Raw genomic sequence first — 19,107 nt, 5'->3', positions numbered from 1 at the left:
TTTATTTATATTTTCTTTGAATTTCCCTTTTTTGCGTGTCTTTGGCTCATTTGTTTATTATTTTGCTGTATTGATTTTCCTTTTTTTCTTTACTGGAGTTCAAAAGCAATCATTTTCATCCTCGCAAAATCTCTCGATGTCTTTTAGATTAACTGCTTACTTCACTACAGCTAACTAGATCATTGTCTTGGTTTATGTTACTGTTGTCCTCCCTCCCCTGCCTCTTCACCCTCTTGCCGTCCACTTTACCTTGGTGTGTGATAATGAATTTTCTTCAATGGCCTCGTTTTCTATCACTGGCCTACCTGAAATCTCCTGAGGGCATCTTACATCTTCTGGCTCAGTGCTTTTTTTTATTGACTGATCTTCAACCCTGTTCTTTCTCCTATTCCCCTTTTCTCCTCTCTGTCCTCTCTGTCCTCTCTGTCCGTCTCTTCCTTCAAAGACACCCCTCATATAGCTTTTCAGGGATTGATAGCAATGTGCCACAGAGCATATGCAAGATTTCTCTCCAGCCAAATATACTCCATGAGCCAGATACACCGATCTGTGTAGATTTTTCTTTGGATACGCAAAAGCGGAAATATGTGGGCACAGCCTTAAAGGTACAATGTCTAAGATCTGGCCAGAATTTTTGTTTAAAGCATTAAAAAAAATTAACTTACATTATCAACTGAATTTGAAGAAAAAACAGTTAACGGTAAGTCAAAGACGTCTATGTATTTTGTTGCAGAGAGATCGACTGAAATGAGCATACTAACCAGCTAGCAAAGTCGTTGTATGAGGCAATATAGTGAATCAACGGCGGCATCAAATTGGCAATAAAAGGTGTTTTGAGAAAGTGTGAGTCACTGCAACCACGAGAGGTCCTTGAGCATGCAGCCATAAATAAATATTATGCATGGTATGCAAGATTAGCTGTGGACAGACACAGAGATGCACACACTCACTCATGCACACACATGACCAATCTCATGATCTTCCGGCGGAGATAAAAAATGACTAAAATGATTGATGGATTAACAAAAAATGTTGCCATTTAATGTTCTGTCCATCAACATTCATACTGACATCAGGTGGTTTCTTTTTTTAATGTGTGCCAATCAATGAAACAACCTACTGGAGTTTTTGGATAGAATGAAAACCTGCATAGTCTCTCAGCACTTTTTTTAACTTTCATTTCATTTCATCCCTGCTGCTGTGTTCTCTCTTTTGAATCTGCTAGTTTAATGGACCTGAACCCAAATAAACATTTCCTCCTGTTCCCCTTTCTTTACTTATCGTCCTCTCTGTACCAGCAATCAGACCGGCGATTCAGGGATTTACATCAAGCGCTGCTGCAAAGGTTTCTGTATTGACATCCTGAAGAAGATTGCCAAGGCGGTCAAGTTCACTTACGACCTCTATCTGGTCACCAACGGCAAACATGGCAAGAAGGTTAATGGGACATGGAACGGCATGGTTGGTGAGGTGAGGACACGTCTCTGTATTTTACACATAAACAAATTGACACCGTTTATTCCGGGCGTCTTGATGAATTACTGGCTCTGATTTTCACTGATGGACAGATATTTCTTTTCATTTAACTATTTTCTTAAACGCGTACTGCACTCAGCATGCCTCAATGAAGAGATGCAACACTATTTATAATGACGCAGTGAGAAATGTGACACAGTCACAGGGGTCAAATTTAACTTCTGCTATTTATAAAGTGAGAAAAAGTTTCTATTTCAGAAGAAAATTTGGTTACCAGGCTTCTCTGTCTCTCTTTGCATTTGTTTAATGGAGCCTGATGGAGGTCATTTTAAAATGTGTAACACTAGAATGTGAAACAACAGCTATGGATCAACATGTCTTAAATTTAATTCCGTTTCCATTTATTTATTATGCCTTATGTTTATTTATTCAACATACAGTATGTGTGTGTATGTTTGTTGTTTTTTCACTCTTTTCCTGTGCTCATCAGTTTTGCTGCTCTTATTCATTGTTCTTGTTTTTAATTCACTATTCTTTATAAAAATGAATACAATGCACAGACTAAATTGCGCTGCAAAAAATTAAAAAAAAATCAATATAGCAAGTAAGTATGTAATCTAATACTAATGTTAACACTACTACAACTGGTGAGAGTGTTTTGGTGCCCAATGGGAAAGTGTTTTTATGATAGGGATAATTATATTGAGTGTTTCATTCTCACTGTCTTTGTCAGCCATCGAGCTGCACTGGTTCCCCACAACCCGGCCTGAGGGGGAGCTGTGATCAGCTCCGGAAAACCTCTGGAGGAGGACAGTGAGGCTCCTAATCAGAGATGGAGGGAAAAAAAGACGTAGGGAAGGAGAAAGCGATTGGAGGAGATGAGAGAGAGAGAGAGAGAGAGAGAGAGAGAGAGAGAGAGAGAGAGAGAGAGAGAGAGAGAGAGAGAGAGCGAGAGAGAGAGAGAGAGCCCCAGGGAAAGACCCACTTTTCTACTGCACACATTAGACATTCAGCGCAAACCTTTACAAATCAATGTGACGTGCAACTTAATTGATTATGGCATACAACCAGCCACTTTATTACTATCTTAAGAACGTAGTTGAGTTAAAATGTGCTGGGTAATGTAAAAGTTACAGTATCCAACGTCCACCTACTGTAGATCTTATTTTAATATTCATCAGCATAAAGACATTGGATAAGACAAATGTGCAGTTCATGCATGGAAGCATTATTTCATGTCCTGAAATGCCTAAGCAAGCATCTAATGATTTCATTTGAATGGGGGGTGGGGGCACAGGACAACAGGACAACAGACGCAGAAAACAGGATGAGAGAGAGAGAAAAAATTAAGCAAGCCTGTGAAGAAGTGTGGCAAACAGAGAAAAAAAAATCGGAGCTAGGATTCCTGCTAACTCTGGCATACATATGGCTTATTAAAACTGTCTTTTGTGCTCCATTTTTATTCACGGCCCGAGGCTCCAGAAACTTAAATATACCTGAACACACTCGGGCGGGATTCTGGGGTCGGTGGGATGTCGAATACTGACCCAGTGTTGTAATGATCCTCTTCTCCTACTACTTGGCAAAGATGGTGTCATGTGTACGAACTGCAGCACTGACTGACTTGCCCAAAATGTTTCTTTCGCCTCTCTGTTTTCCCCGCAATCCTGGGAATATTCAGTACTGACCCTCCCCGTTTCCCCTCTCCCGTCTGTCTCTGTCTGTCTGTGGTTGACCCTCAGGTGGTGCTGAAGAATGCCCACATGGCAGTGGGTTCGCTCACCATCAATGAGGAGAGGTCCGAGGTCATTGACTTCTCTGTGCCTTTCATTGAGACGGGGATCAGTGTCATGGTCTCCCGTAGCAACGGCACCGTGTCCCCCTCCGCCTTCCTTGGTGAGGACTCAGGCACCTGGTGCTTTTGGCAGATGTACAACACAATCGAGAACACTTACATGCACTCACTCAGATATCGAATAATAAATGCACAATCACGCACGAGTACAAGTGTTTTTTCACAAAACAAGGACGCTGTTTAATTGTATTTATTGGTTTGTTCCAGCAGCACGAAACATAACAAGTTTGGTTACATTGTGACATAAAGTGCAGATGAAAGACGGTGTATTTTTCTGTGAACATCACTAAATACTGAAATACACATATTTGTACTTCAACACAACTGCTATGGTTGAGCCATTCTTGACCTTTGGAAACTAACTGATCAAAACAATCTCACCACAAGGTCCATTTAGTGGCTGTTCTGGAGATTTCAACGGTATTGCACACACAAGTCGTCATGGAATGGAATTCCCATTGTTCTGAACACTTTAAAGGCATCTCCTTGCATCAATAGTGTCTTAGCGTTGTCATCCTTAAGATTTCGGTCCTGGTTGATATGGCGACACTTGTTGTTGCCGTGGGAACAGCAAGTGTGGTTCAATACTACAGGTCCCAGAATTCTCGTTGAGCGGCTTTTTTTTCAGAAAAGCAAAAGAAGAGCAGCTGTTTGTTTACAAAGCAGTCAAACAAGCTTCATAAGGCGGTCAGTCAGTTATTGTACGTTTTCCAACATGTCATGAGAAAGGTGACGTCATGTTTTCCACACAACAGCAGGGCACAGAAGCGCTGGTTACCTGAGGAGGTGGAGGTGTCACAGCTCACTGTGGCGTCACCTGCTTTTTCTATTACTCCCAGTAAGATATAAAATAGCCCCTAAAAGTGTTTCGTAGACATATTTATGATGAACTTTCGCTATCAGCCCTTTGATATAAAATTTTAATGTGAACTAGCAGCAGGAGTATATTACTAGAGCTCTGTTAGGGCTGTAGAGTGGACAGTAAAACAGTGAGGCTGTTACCAATTTAACGATAAAAAGTGCGCAATTTTTTTTAAAATTGGAACATTTACTATTCCATCCACTGATGAAGATTGTGCGCTACAACTGAAAGCTCCAGAGCAGCTACTAAATGGACCTTGTAGTGAGATTGTATTGTTAACTGCAGTACTATGGTGATTGTCACTGACTGTTCTGTGTGTGAAAATTGCAAAGCAGGGTGCGAGTGGTGGGAAATGTGCCCACTTCAATGAGTACATCTGTCCATTCACACATACCAAGCTCCCTCTCAGTTTGTCTCTTGAGAAGTGCTTGTTATTGTTCACACAAACACAGGCACAATCCATCACTGTGCAACAATGAGCACACAGTACATCACGTCTGAATACAAGTAATCATGTTGATACCAGGGGGTGATTTTTTATCATATTCTTTAATTTGGTTTAATCAACTTCCTTTCTCTGTCTTTCCACAACCCTCCCTCATGCCCCTTTCCACTTCCTCTGCTTCCCCCTCACCCCCCTCTCTTCTCCCCCTCTCTGTGTTTCAGAGCCCTTTAGTGCTGATGTCTGGGTGATGATGTTTGTGATGTTGCTGATGGTGTCGGCCGTGGCTGTGTTTGTGTTTGAGTACTTCAGCCCTGTGGGTTACAATCGCTGCCTGGCAGATGGACGAGGTGAGAGGATTGCGCGCGCGCACACACACACACACACACACACACACACCATCAGACCCAGTCAACGCATGCTCCAAAAAAGTGACAATGAGGTTAATTATCAGGCGACCTCACGTGCCGAAATGAAGACTTAGTTGGCATGTTTCGTTACCTTGAATGTAGCATTCAAACAAAGCCCTTTGTGTGCTAAATTACTTGACAATCCCTCTGAATGAGCGCGATTGGAGCACTTTCTACTCGATGCCGTGGAGTACTTATCTCCATCTACAGTCACTTAAGCTCTTTCACTAATGAAAAGGATCATTGACAAGAGCTCGATAGGTGATCCGAAGTATTCTTAGCGTCACAGTGTGAACAAAGACTCCTCTGTTCTTGCAATACGTCTTTTCTTTGTTTATTGTGCTGTTCTCAAATATTACACACCGTTGTTACACACATCGAGGGTTGTAAAACCGGTGAGGACACTTAAGTAGATCTATTACCATACATTGAAAATATGTGTCAGGTTCAATGGTGTCTGACAGTATGGAATAACACTGCGCTGTTGAATCAAATTCGGTTCCAGCAGGCCATTCAAATCAATTTGCCCCTCAAAATCAATGGTTCAGATTCAATCTATTTTTTCTCCAGGTTTTATACACCCAGGTCTGTTTGACTCTCAGGATTGCATTAGGCTGCCACAACGGCAGCCACTCAAGATAAAATCAGAGATGTGTTATATGGCTGCTCACAGCGTTTTTCTTTTTTTAAATCAAGTACCAGAGGGGAGAAGAGTAATGGTGTTTGGTTTGGAGTTATGTTAGTGTTTTCTGACTGTCTTCTGTCAACAGTGTATAGTGTGTGTGGTTTAATCGCCAGGTTATGTAAGGCTGCTCCAGCTGTAGCATAATTGTAGCCTGCTGCGTGCCCATCTACCCCCCCTCCCCCTTTTCTCTCTCTGCCTCCCTGTCTGTGACGCCACAGAGCTACAGTAGGAAGTGCTTCCACCCTGCTACCTTGTCATGCTGCCATCGCGGTAGGCGGATCAGAGGTAGTCTGTATCAGTGGGTTGTCACGGCAGAGGCTGGAAGAGTCCATGTGGATCCTGCGATCACTGACAAACTAAAGGATGAGAATAGATCCAGTCTTTGTCGCCGCAGTCTATCAAGTGCATCCCACTACGGCGGTCACGAGCAAATGCAGATAAAGTGCAGTAGCACCTGGGATCTGTCAAACTAATTTCTTGCATCCTCTTCACTTTGTCATCTTTCTTTGCACCCCTCCCTCCCTCCCACCCTCCTCTTTCCATGTCTGTCCCAGAACCCGGTGGCCCCTCCTTCACCATCGGTAAGGCCGTCTGGCTGCTTTGGGGTCTGGTTTTCAACAACTCCGTCCCCGTGCAGAATCCCAAAGGGACCACCAGTAAGATCATGGTGTCGGTGTGGGCCTTCTTCGCTGTCATATTCCTTGCCTCCTACACTGCCAACCTGGCTGCCTTCATGATCCAGGAGGAGTACGTCGACCAGGTGTCGGGCCTGTCGGATAAAAAGGTGTGAATCCAAGGCAATGTGTGGGGCCGTGTGGCGGGGGAGCGGGTGTGTGAAAGTACGTAACGTAGGGTGTTGTGAGACCGAGTGTGGACGGCTTTTTGGAGTTTGTGTGAGTAGATGAGAGTCTGTTTGCGGGTTCACGAATTAGGGCTGCCACTAAATCATTTGTTTTGCTTTTTATTATGTATTTTATTTTACCTATTATTTAAACAGATTATGAGTCATTATTTTTTTCATCATACAATTTAATGATGGTCATGAAAGCATATGTTCAGTGTGACCACTATCTGTTGCTCAAGCTGTTTCACAATGCTAACTAGTTTTCATGCACTTTACATCGCAACACATGTTTTTCAGGAGATTCCTGGGCAGCCAGTCGGCCTGCTGTAACTCATTATTTATTGATAATAATATAATAGATGAAAAGTAAATAAAAATAAAAAGTGAGCTATACCACAATCTTTTCATGGATCCCCTAGCTAGAAGTACACCTCATGGGGAATCACTGGTTTGGTTAAAAAAACTAAATGTAAAAAATACCCATCACACGTCCATGGTGATTGTTTTCAAATTGCCTGTTTTGCCTAAACGCGTCACGTTACTTGTGGGACCATTTGTGGTTATTCACGTCATTTGCGCTAGAGGAGGAATGGCTTATCTCCATGGAAACCGTTATCAACCAAGCCATTTATTTCCGCCATCAACCATAAAAGAAATAACCACTATTTCCGCTTAGTACTTGTTGTGGAAGTCCCACATATCCTGGGAAACTAAACGGCATCTTGTCTGGGTTTATAGCATCATCTGGAGGAGCTCCGTGGATTTCATCGAGCTGTATTCACTGTGTCTAGCAAGCCACAGGCTGGTTTACTACAGCTGTATGAACCCAAAACAAACAGATTTTGCTGTGACTTAATTGCAATAAACTGACAAAAAAAGATGGCAAAATAACTACAGAATGACCGGTTTGTAAAAAGTCTGAATTCATGTTTTGTTAGTTCTCTCCGCAAGACGACAAGAAAACAACTTTTAAAATACTTATTTTCTCAATGGAGCTTGGATCAATAGGTGCTGTTTTGCTAACATTGTAGCAGCTCCATCAACACTCAAAATAACGTCATATAGGCGTAAATACGGCAGCGTTGTTTTCATTGTTTGTACCATATGGTTTACACACATACATTTATACACATAGTTTCGTCCGGTCACTACTAATATCAGGTATCGTAGAGCTCTGGGTGAACACATACGGCTACAATATTTTTTTCCTCGATAGTTTCTGATTTAACAACGCCAGGACATCAGTGATGACAGGATGAGAATCTCCATGCTGATAGGCTTTCGCGACATGGTGTGAACACACCATACAAAGATATAAAACAAGAAAAGCAGCAAATCCTCCAATTTTAAAAGCTGTAACCAGCAAATGTCTGTCATGTTTGCTTCATAGATTGCTTTAATGATTAAACGATTATCAACATTGTTGTTGATTGACTGAGCGTCTTGAATTGCTTTTCTATGAATTGTGCCCTACGAATAAACTTGAACTTAAATTTTATTTATCAACTAACTTAGAGCTGAAACAATTTGTCGACCAATCAATTAGTCGAACAACAGAAATCGAATCAGCTACATTTTTGATAAAAGTTTTATCAATTTAAAAACACTTTCAAGCAGAAATGTCAAAATGGGAATTACTTTTGAGGACCTGCTGCTTTTCTTCTCTTTCTGTCGTTTCTTTGTCTTACGTGATCGTAAACTGAATTTGTCATGGGTTTAGGACTGTTGAGCCTTAGAAATAATGATGGGCATTTGTCAGTTTGTATATCTATCTTATATATCTATAACATTTTATAGACCAAATGATTAATCCAGAAATTCAGTAATCAGTAATGTAAATATGCATCAGCCCTACACTAATCATCTGAATGGAGGATCTTTATTTTTATCTTGATCTGGTATACTGTACATGTTTGTCTGTCTATTGGGCTCAACTCAAAGCATTTCATTAATAAGTTTCCTATTTCTGTTTGACGAAACAGTTCCAGAAGCCTAATGAATTCTCGCCCCCGTTCCGGTTTGGCACGGTACCCAACGGGAGCACAGAGCGCAACATCCGCAACAACTACCGGGATATGCATACCTACATGACCAGCTTCCACCAGAAGAATGTAGACGAGGCGCTGTACAGTCTGAAGTCCGGGTGAGGATGGGCGGGGGAAGGGGGTGGGGGGGTGGGGTGGGGGGGGGGGGGGGGGGGGGGATGATGGGGGTGATGTGAGGAGGGAGGGAGTTGAAAGGATCTCAGCAGGGAGAAAAGAGACGAGCGCGATGAAGCTGTGAGGTCCTGTGCTGATGCAATACAGAGAAAAGATGATGAAGGAGTAAGGAGAGGGAGACAGAAGGAAGAGGGAGCATTCTGGGCGATGTTCGTGGGCAGCCAGTGGATCTGTGTATCAGCCACTGGCACCCAGAATAGCAGCATAGCCCGTGGTTGCAGTGAAAGCTAGCTAATATTCACCCTCTCTCTTCCTTTCCTTTTCACTCTTTCTCTCTCCCTATCCTCCAATGTGTTCATCAGCTGCCGCTTGAAGGATTAAGAAGTGTTGATGTACCTGTGGTGTTTGGTGAGAGTTTGAGCTGAATGACCACAGAGGCCTGTAAGCGCACCGAGGCACCGTTTGATGGTATTTTTGTGTTTGTCGCCAAGCTGGAGGTTATTTTGTCTTTTTACCTATGACTTCTGTCAGGGTTGATCTGGATAAATCAGAATCAAGTAGAATACAAGGAACAGGTTTCAGCTCAGACAGTATTGACTTCAAAGTGAAATATCTCTGTGTCATAACATGCACACTGCCTTTTCCTAAACATTTTCCCAAGCAATGTTTTGACTGGTTGCAATTTAGTTTATGGACCCATAAATTTCTAATAATTTCCTTGTAAGTTTCCTTGAAATAACTATGCAATTTATCATTAATTATAGCTGAAAAAGAGAGAGTTCACAGTTTTGATTAATTAATTCCAATAATATGCTAATCCAGCGTTTCCTAGAGTGTTTTAATCAGAGCACAGCAGGTTGCCTGAACAGGCAGAAATGTGCACAATAAATATTTACTTGGGTTGACATGGAGCAGTTCCTACAATACATTACATGGAAATTACTCCTGAAATCAACAACTGCTTTTAAACTTTACACACCTAACTAACTGATGCAACAGTCTAAATCTACTCTATAATTAGTGCCAAATTACGAAGCGCTTCGGGACACTTTCCAGAAATGTTAAGGAAACAACAAAACACTTTTACAATGTCAAAATGTTCTTCTAACCCACTTTCCTTCCGTGGCACTCTGCAGCAAACTGGATGCCTTCATCTACGACGCGGCGGTGCTGAACTACATGGCGGGCAGAGACGAGGGCTGTAAGCTGGTCACCATCGGGAGCGGCAAGGTGTTCGCCTCCACCGGCTACGGCATCGCCATCCAGAAGGACTCGGGCTGGAAACGAGCCGTGGATCTGGCCATCCTCATGCTGTTTGGAGATGGTAAGGGACTTGGAATAACATTTCTTTATTTTAATGAAGAGGCCTTGTAAATAACATCATAATGAAGCAATAATGGTGGCATTTCTATTTGGCTTTTTATCTGTTGCTTTTGATGAAACAACAACAGATAATCAGGTTTTATAGCTACTGTTGTCGATTGCCACTTTAATGTAGAAAGACACACACAATCGCTCATACACATATCGTTTTTGGGATAATGTTTTAAATGGTGTCCTATTTGTATTGTAATATCCTCACAGTGAATATCCCACAGAAAAATGGCCTAAACATCGTGACACCTTCTCAGAGGTAATGTTTTAACAACCATATTACAGGACAACCAAATGAACTTCCCTTCAGAGTTGAATCACTGCTACAGATTTCAAGAAACAAGACGCAGCGATCATTAAGGTGGAGAATCTCAAAATGAAGTTACGCTCTCATCAGTGTATTAAAGTTGGAGACGGGAAGTCATGGAAGCAGCTGCGAGGAGACTGTGACTCAGAAGGTGGTCGGTGTTTGTCATGGTAACAAGCCAAGAACCTGCTGGTGGATCCCGGCATTTGATGAGACCTCCTGAGCCAGACTGGCACAGTTCAGTCCTCAATCAACAGTGAGGTACCGGCAGGCCTGAGTGGCTGCAGCTGCTGCAGCTGGAGAAGTGAAAGCTTGAGTGTGGAAGGACTTTGTTTGTTTGTTTGGTAATTTAGGAGGTTCTGGCAACGTATACTGCAAAGGCTGTTTTGTCAGGAACAAGAAATGTTGACCTTAAAGGGACAGTTCACGTTCACATGAAGCTGCTCACAACAAGTTCTATGGATTATTTTGAGTAACCTGGTAAAGATTTCTGGAAAGAGACATTGCTGTTGATGTATTTTTTTGGGGGGGGGGCGATTTAAGCACCACAAGCCGGGTGCCATATAGTCCCATTATATTTGAGAGGAGGCAGACATCTCAACAGCCACTATCTCCAACACCAGGCAACTCACACCAAAACAATCTAGACTGATAAATAGCACTACAGGTAAGAGGATGAATACGTGTTTTTCATTTTGGGGTGCACTGTCCCTTTAACTGAAGGTAGGTAGAAGGAGCTCTGTGGATGCTGTTGGGCTGTTGTAATTGTCTTATTTCTTATCAGTGTCACATGGACTGTCAGTCTTATTCATCCAACAGGGGAAACCTTAAATATTTGTGTGAAAGCTTTCTGGTATGAACAATGTTTACAATCCCTTTTGTCTACCAGCTTGACATATTCAAAGTAAAATCCCTCTCTGATTTAGACTAGTGTATAGGTTTCTAAGATGTTCTCTCTGATAGCTTGTAAGCTACATTAGAAGGATCAGACATAAAGGCCGCAAAGCTCAGCCTACGATTTTGAAAGGTGCGTAAATAATTTAAACCCTTTACCACCTCCAGTGGCTGCTTAGTGATGTGCAGGAAGCTCAGTATGCTGCCCTGAGTGTTCATAACAAGCACACGTGTCTCTGTAGAAATTATTAGTGAAGCACCGTTTCACCAGCTGATTAATTCACTGATTTGAATCATCAGTCCGTGTCCCATCGCTGGACTTCAAGGAGAAAGCAACCCTTATGACACCGCGTGTGCCGCAGAGCAACGCTCTCAGTTTGTAGGTCGGCTTTTTGTTTTTGAGCCCCAGCTGTTGTTGTGTGTTTTGTGTAGTGACCGAAAGAAGTCGGCAGGGTGTCGGGGAGAGAATGACGAGCGCAGTGATCCACGAGGACCTCTGTATCAAGCTGCTGCTCTCATGATGAGAGGATTGAGCCAGTTGAGGTGGTTTGTGTGTATTGGTTAGGATGCCTTATTCGGCCCCTCTGTTTGGACTAGTTCTGGTCCCAAATGAGGCGGCGGTCGGGGCTGATGCAGGACGCACTGGAGGGACATTCCCCATCAGTATGGATGGATACTGAGACAATAGACCTTCAGGTACAGATATACCCCTCCTGCCTATAACAACACCTACATGTTGGTTGTAAATTGAACACTGCAACTGAACTTGATGAAGTGAGCTTGTTTAAACACAGCCTGAAGCTCCTGGTCCACATAATGTTCTCACTACAATAGGGCATCACAGGAAACCATCAATCTGTGATGCACGTTTTAGTTTCTTATAGCCAGTTATTCTGCTGTGAAACTTATTAAAATCGTTTTCAGAAAATTCTCATTGCAAGGTCCACTTTCTTAATTTATCTTTCTTCTGCAAACATTTCCAGAAGAATTAAATGTTCAGCTGAAGGCTCTGATATATGTAAATAATGAAGATTATTATTTGATAAAATTATTAAATAATTGAATTGCAAGTTTTGTCTTTAAGCTTTAATAATAATTGCATAGTTTTAAGTCAAAAACCTCAAAAGAATTTTGAGGGAGGACCCCTAAACCCGATATCTCCTATAGCTTTTATTCACTGTAGATATTCAGAATGTTTCTCTGTATCTTGCTGCATAATATGTACAAGCATTCTGACTGGGACACTGCTCCTAAAACCTGAATGAATAGCTCACACCCTGTCCCGCTGGCTGGTGTCGATTCCAGGCTATAGACATCCTATAATATATTATAGAGCGGTACATTGAGCTACAAATACAGCACTTGAAGTATTATCACTATAGGTCAGACATGTCAAACTCAAGGCCCGCAGGCCGGATCCGGCTTAAATTAAATCCGGTTTAAATTAAAAGTTAGACTTGAAAATAAAAATATCCCCATGGTCAAAATTATGAGATAGAAAGTCGAAATTAGGAGATAGCATGTTGTCTGTGTGCCGACATATCACAACAGGTGGACATGAGAGGCAACAGCCCCTGAAGCGGTTTTCCTACAAGTGATTGAGTTGAAAATGATCGACAAATAATCCCAAAATGTCCACTAAGAGAAAGATTGATGCAGAGGGAAGAAAATGTTATGAAAGATGGGAAAGCGAATACATATTTGTGCTTCAAGGAGAAAAACCAGTCTGTCTTCTGTGCTATGAGGTAGTGTCGGGGATGAAGGAATACAAATTACGTCGGCATTTTGACACCAAACACGGAGCTAAATTTAGCCTCCAAGAAAAACATAAAATTGTCCAAGAATTAAAAGGCAGACTCCAATCGCAGTAGAATATATTTACAAAAGCTACAGCCCAGTACATGCTAAAGGTATGTGAGCAGGTGAGCTCCGACCAGATACAGACTTTTACAAATGTCAGTTTGTGAAGAAACGCCATCGCAGACCGAGTTCAGGAACTATGAGACAATCTAACAGCACAGCTAGCTGAAGAGACGAGCAGGTACTTGTCTTCTTCATTAGCTGTTGATGAAAGCAGACAACAAGGACACATCATACATCTATCAGTGTTCATAAGAGGCTGAAGGCAGACCTGACCGTCAGTGAGGAGCTCTTGGATGGAGCTGCCATGCACAGGACGACGACGGGGAGGAACATTAGTGACGCAGAGAGGTGACAAAAATAGCTTTGAACAAAGTGAATGTAATAACTTGTGCTTGATGATATTTGTCTTTGTTATTTTCTTTAAAAGTTTGATCTTTGATAGAGTTATGTGGGTTTCTTAACCTTAAATTAAAATGATTTATGTTATAATAACAGAAATGTGCTTAAATATAATTTTACATTTATATAACTGCATGTACAATATTGTTACACTAATCAAATGCAGAGACAGTTATTTAACAATATGTTAGGGAGTAGTTACAGTTATACAGTCTTACAGTTACAACCGGCCCTTTGAGGGCAACTATGATGCTGATGTGGCCCGGGGTGAAAATGAGTTTGACACCCCTGCTATAGGTGAATATACAAACACACAACCTTAGACATATAATGTTTCAGTTGGAATATTATTGGAGTATCATAATCCTGCTTTATAAGATGCATAGCTGAATAGTAAGTATAATAATACAACAATAAAATCACAACTGACGGTACAACATGCTTAAACAAATAATTCATAAATAGAAATAAGCTTCATGAAAAAGAAAAGATTGTTCCTGATGTGAATCGTTGCCTTTGGAGAGTACACCTACAGGAGCACTCCACCTCCAGAGACAGTATGTGCTCCACCACCTGCCCGATCATATATTGTACAGCACCTTGACACACACACACACACACACACACACACACACACACACACACATACATACATGTTTGTCTCCAGTGTGCTACCACCTTCCATCCGGGTGTGTTATGGATGACGGGGTCAGTGCAGAGGGAACATTCACCTTGGATCAGATCTTAAGGACCCAAGCCGACCCAGACCTCGACATACGCTGCTGAGTGTTGTACGCTCAGATGGCAGTCTGGACATGTATGCATGTGACTGTGTGCACGCTCAAATATCAGACCAACGTGTCCACCCAAATTTTCCAAATGGAATTAAAGTCTTATTGTACTGTCGACTGCGTGCACGAGGCCAACACATCAGACATTAACTCTCATTACTTCATGCAGACTGTTCAGCTGTCAGCACTCATGCGACGCTCCAGGTTAAGAGATCAGACTCATCGATGTTTGCTCCTATCTGTCGCTTCCTGTTAGAGTCCAGGTATGAACATGATGTAAGTCTTATGCGCAGGGAGAAGGATCAGCGATGGCCTACTAACAGGAAACCGAGTGCCTCTTCATCTGAGCAGGATCAGGAGGGAGGTGGGAGAAATGTTGAAGATGGAGGAGGAGGAGGACGGGAAAGATAATGGATATGGAGGGAGAGAGGACTAGAAAGCAGGGAATCATTATGAAAATAAAGATTTCAACTACTTTATGGATTCTGCTCATTGATCTGGTTCATGATCAATTGCTGTAGTGATTCAATTTTGGTTCACACAGAGTGTAGAGTGTGCACCCAGGAGGGCGTTCATCCTGTCCGTATGGCATTGCCATTGAAAACATGCGGGCTGATATGAAGAATCAATGGCTTGACTGCTGTCAAGAATGGGACACTGGTTCTAAATGGGAACCAATTTTCAGTTTCCAACATCAAAAAAATGTTATTTGAATTTTTGTCTTTTTGACATGCAGTTATCACTAACACATTTAGTTATGAGACATCGAAATAGACATTTTAGTAAATCGGCTAACTCGCTTTATTTGCGGGTGTCCGATGACAAGATTTCTACCACTATCATGTATTAAGTACAGAGCGGGAGGCAGCAGGCAATTAGCTTAGCTAGCTTAGCGGACTGGAAGCCAGTACCTCTAAAGCTAATTTATTAACATGTATTCCGTTTCTTTAATCTGTACACAAACAGAAATGTAAAAATTAAACTGTGTGGTCAGTGGGGAGTTATTTGCTTGGCAAACAACCACCAGGGGCTGTGACTTCTTCGAGTTGCCACAGTGAGGTTGCCAGGTTTACCACCATTGTACAGAGACCTATACTAAAAGCTGTGCTCTACAACTGCTTCTGGCAACCTGCGCTACAGCCCGGGATGGAAAGGGCTCTTCTCTAGTGAAATAGTTCCAGCATGTAACTTTCCCATAAAACAGAAGTTGTTGGTTGTATATCTCACGCTTTTGGTTTAAATTAATTAGATGTAATATGTTGATTGGTGAGCTTTATTTGTTTATTTTTTAACTTTGGACATAGCTAGGCTAGTAGTTTACCCCCTGCTCCCAGCCTTTATACTAAGCTAAGCTAATAGCCTCCTGGGTCCAGCTGTAGTTGATCTTCTCATACAACTCAGAGAAAGAAAGGGAAAGAGTGTAAATAATTGTATATTTATTTCATGAATAAAATACATCAAACTAAATACTTTTCTCATTCTTTCCAGATTTAATATGTTTTTGACTACTTTCTGTTCAGCATGTTAACTAATCTGCCACTTATCACTGCGGTTCAATCTGGTAAGAAAGTCTGACTGAAAACTAGTGAACACACATCCATACACAACGCAGTGTTTGGCAAGCAGTGGGAAAATACATACCCTCCTTGATCTCCAACAGACACACACAACAACAGTCCATTGGTGCAGATCAAACAAATCTCTCTGGACGTGTCCTCCCCCCTCAGCAGTCCCCCCAGGGATGTGGAAGTGAGGGGGAGACATTTTTGGGTGGAAGTGCTTGTCACATGACCACACACACTTCCTCCCCCGAGGACTGTCGAGTCCCAGCAGGCGGTTGTGTTTTGTTTTTTTTCTCCCCACAACAAGGAAGGGATAGCCTTGCATAAGCAATCCTTAATGAGGATGATCCTCAAGGGGACGTTCAGTCAAAATAATGCAACTTGACGTTTGTTGCACGTACATGAGACCTGAGCTGTTTTTGGCATCGACTCCCCATCCCAAAAAAAAAAAATGTGCCCTCTCATTTTGTACTCGCACTTAAATGTTCAGACACCTATGGGCGAACTCACTGAAGCGCAAACATGACCACTGACGCCTCAATACAGTAACCTGTGTGTGTGTGTGTGTGTGTGTGTGTGTGTGTGTGTGTGTGTGTGTGTGTGTGTGTGTGTGTGTCTCTCCTTCCTCCAGGTGATATGGAGGAGTTTGAGGCCTTGTGGCTGACGGGCATCTGCCACAACGAGAAGAACGAGGTGATGAGCAGCCAGCTGGACGTGGACAACATGGCGGGAGTCTTCTACATGCTCGGCGCTGCCATGATCCTGTCGCTGATCACCTTCATCTGTGAACATTGGTTCTACTGGCAGCTGCGCTTCTGCTTCATGGGCATGTGCTCGGGGCAACCCGGGGCCACCTTCTCCATTAGCAGGGTGAGTGTGCTCGTGTTTTATTTCAGGTCTGACCTTTGTCCCCCCCCCCCGACAGAAAGATCAAGAGAGGGGTTGTTTTCAAACCGCTGGCTTTCGGTTGAGGTGTATCGAGTCAGTCAGCGGGATGCGATGACTCAGCTGACTTAATCTGTGACTTTTTTTAGCCCAGGCAGTTGTTAAACAACAAAACACAAGTCAACAGCATCCTGTGCTGTATACGCTAAAAAGATATATTCCAAATTCTACAGAAATTCGACATTTTAAATTTTTATAAAACACTGCAAGTCAAAGGGAGCACAACATTACAGCAATATATTCAGTAGCAGTTCACTTTTATTAAAATAACCAGCACTATTTAAAAAAAAAAAATGTCTTCTGAATAATTACATTAAAGGTTTATGATGGATATTTCTATATTTGGAATTACAGGTTTGTCTTGAAAAAACAAATTTATTTGATCATAATTCTGGAGTTGTTAAATATGAGCACTCTTCTCAAGAGAGAACACTTAGCATGTGAATAGTTTACCAAACTAACAAATGACAGGCAACTATTTAGCCTCTTCACTTATTAAGGACAGTGGAAAACAAATGTGTCGCCTGGATCTCCAACAGCACACAAGAAGCAGTTACAACCAGCGTTATGAAGACCAAGGCTTTTGATTTGCTGAATGACAGCGAGACCAACCGGCATCAGCAAGCCTCCATCACTGAAGCCTCCGGCCCTGACAGGGTTAACAAAGCCTGCAATCTTTGAGAAAAGTCCACCATTTATCGGGTTAACAAGCGCGGTTACGACTCTGTTCAGATGCGTCACTTAATAAGGTGTCTGTCAGAGTTATTGAAGCAGGCTGTTTGGGGTTCATATAAATAATCACTTGAGGTGTAATTAATTTGCATAATGTTGCCTTTTAAGGAGGGGGGAGAGGGTTGTTGTTGCATGCAAATTGTCTCAGTTATTATTTGCCTGAGAAAAGGACACCAGTGTTTATGTGTTTGGTGTTTTCTAATTGTAATGTCGTCGGGTTAACACCTACTCAGACTAACCTGAAAGCACTTCATAAATACAGTAGATCTGGCCTTGAGCACTTCAGGAACATGCCGTTTCCTTTTCTTTCTTTTTTATTAAATTGGCAGGAATCTCCCACTGTCTTGGTAATGCAAAACATAAGCACTGTTTTGTGCATGGTAGCTTTACAATTCACCCTAAGCTCCGACATGTTTGAGACAGATTTTACTTCTTGCATTATAACATCCATTTTGAGAGCATACACCATTTCAAGAGGTGCTTCTACAGCCTGATATCTTTTATGCATTTCCACGCCTGGTTTAACACTCGAGTTGCGGTGGGAGGAAGAAAAAATATTAAAGATTGTGCGGTATTGAAGAAAACTGTTTTCTAATACAGTATATAGAGAGTGTAAAGACAGACAAGTGATGAGAGCACAAAAGGCTAATAAAATACAGAGGAAGAAAAAGAGACCAGTTAGCCAGAGTCATGATAAAGAATAAAATGGGTAGCGGGACAAAAGCAGAGTAGAAAAGAATAGACACAGTGGTGTGCAAGGAACCTCTGTTCTATTACCTTTTCACGGCAGCTGTAGTAGCTATAGATGTAGAGAGATAAAGACAGACAATCCCATTGGATTGGCTGCCGCTCACCGGAGCACCCGGAAACGGAGATAAAACAGACACAAAGAGAGAACGGCGGCATAAAAGAAGAGCAGGGACGACGATTCACATTCATGAATGTGGCTCTGTGACGGAGAAAGTGACTAAGAGACAGATAGAAACTGTTTCTGACAAGTTGACGCCTTTGAGGAAAGTTGGCCCGCGTGCTGGCTGGTGGGTAGTGTGTCCTCGACCTTTCGGATTTGGCTGTCGCCTCGACCACAGATCCCCTCGGCCCCCATTTAAACACGCTTGTTTGACTTCACTCGCGAAAGGCTTTCCCCTTTCTCGAAAATCCTGCTCCAACCAACAAACCAAAACAAACGTACACACTGATGGATTATGACATTTTAAAAAGACGATTGATAATGCACGTGTAGCTTGATATCGTAAGAAAGTCGGATTTACTGGCAGAAGCCAGTGGCACCAGGGTCAGCTGAATTAAAATGGCATTGATTAAACCTATTGATCGGTGGTCAGAACCATGAGCTTACAGCAACCCTTGTGTTATCAATCAGGGCTTTGATCTGCTCCCTCGGTTCCCTTCAATCTGAGGTGGAGTGCTGAGCAGCAGCTGTGAACGTCCGCGCTGTTCCCCCGAGAAAAGTCACTTATGAACTCAGCCCCTATTACTGTTTAATAGT

At 42.3% G+C, this 19,107-nt stretch overlaps 1 protein-coding gene across 10 annotated transcripts in view; it reads left to right on the top strand.

Moving 5' to 3' along the window:
• Positions 1 to 19,107, top strand: part of grin2bb (glutamate receptor, ionotropic, N-methyl D-aspartate 2B, genome duplicate b) — a 93,602-nt gene that overhangs the window by 67,176 nt on the left and 7,319 nt on the right. For all 10 annotated transcript variants that reach the window (XM_068726628.1, XM_068726626.1, XM_068726627.1 and 7 more), the window contains 7 exons: positions 1,299 to 1,470; positions 3,219 to 3,372; positions 4,860 to 4,985; positions 6,285 to 6,514; positions 8,557 to 8,717; positions 9,870 to 10,057; positions 16,555 to 16,793. In XM_068726628.1, coding sequence (XP_068582729.1) covers positions 1,299 to 1,470; positions 3,219 to 3,372; positions 4,860 to 4,985; positions 6,285 to 6,514; positions 8,557 to 8,717; positions 9,870 to 10,057; positions 16,555 to 16,793 — 1,270 coding nt within the window. The remainder of the gene's footprint in view (positions 1 to 1,298; positions 1,471 to 3,218; positions 3,373 to 4,859; positions 4,986 to 6,284; positions 6,515 to 8,556; positions 8,718 to 9,869; positions 10,058 to 16,554; positions 16,794 to 19,107) is intronic.

Source organism: Cebidichthys violaceus, unplaced genomic scaffold (assembly GCF_023349555.1).
Source record: "Cebidichthys violaceus isolate CVI_PGR_0920_01 unplaced genomic scaffold, fCebVio1.0.p SCAF_4, whole genome shotgun sequence".
NCBI classification, from domain to species: domain Eukaryota; kingdom Metazoa; phylum Chordata; class Actinopteri; order Perciformes; family Stichaeidae; genus Cebidichthys; species Cebidichthys violaceus.
Note: the sequence above shows the minus strand (reverse complement) of the source record. Positions and strands in the feature narration are given on the sequence as shown.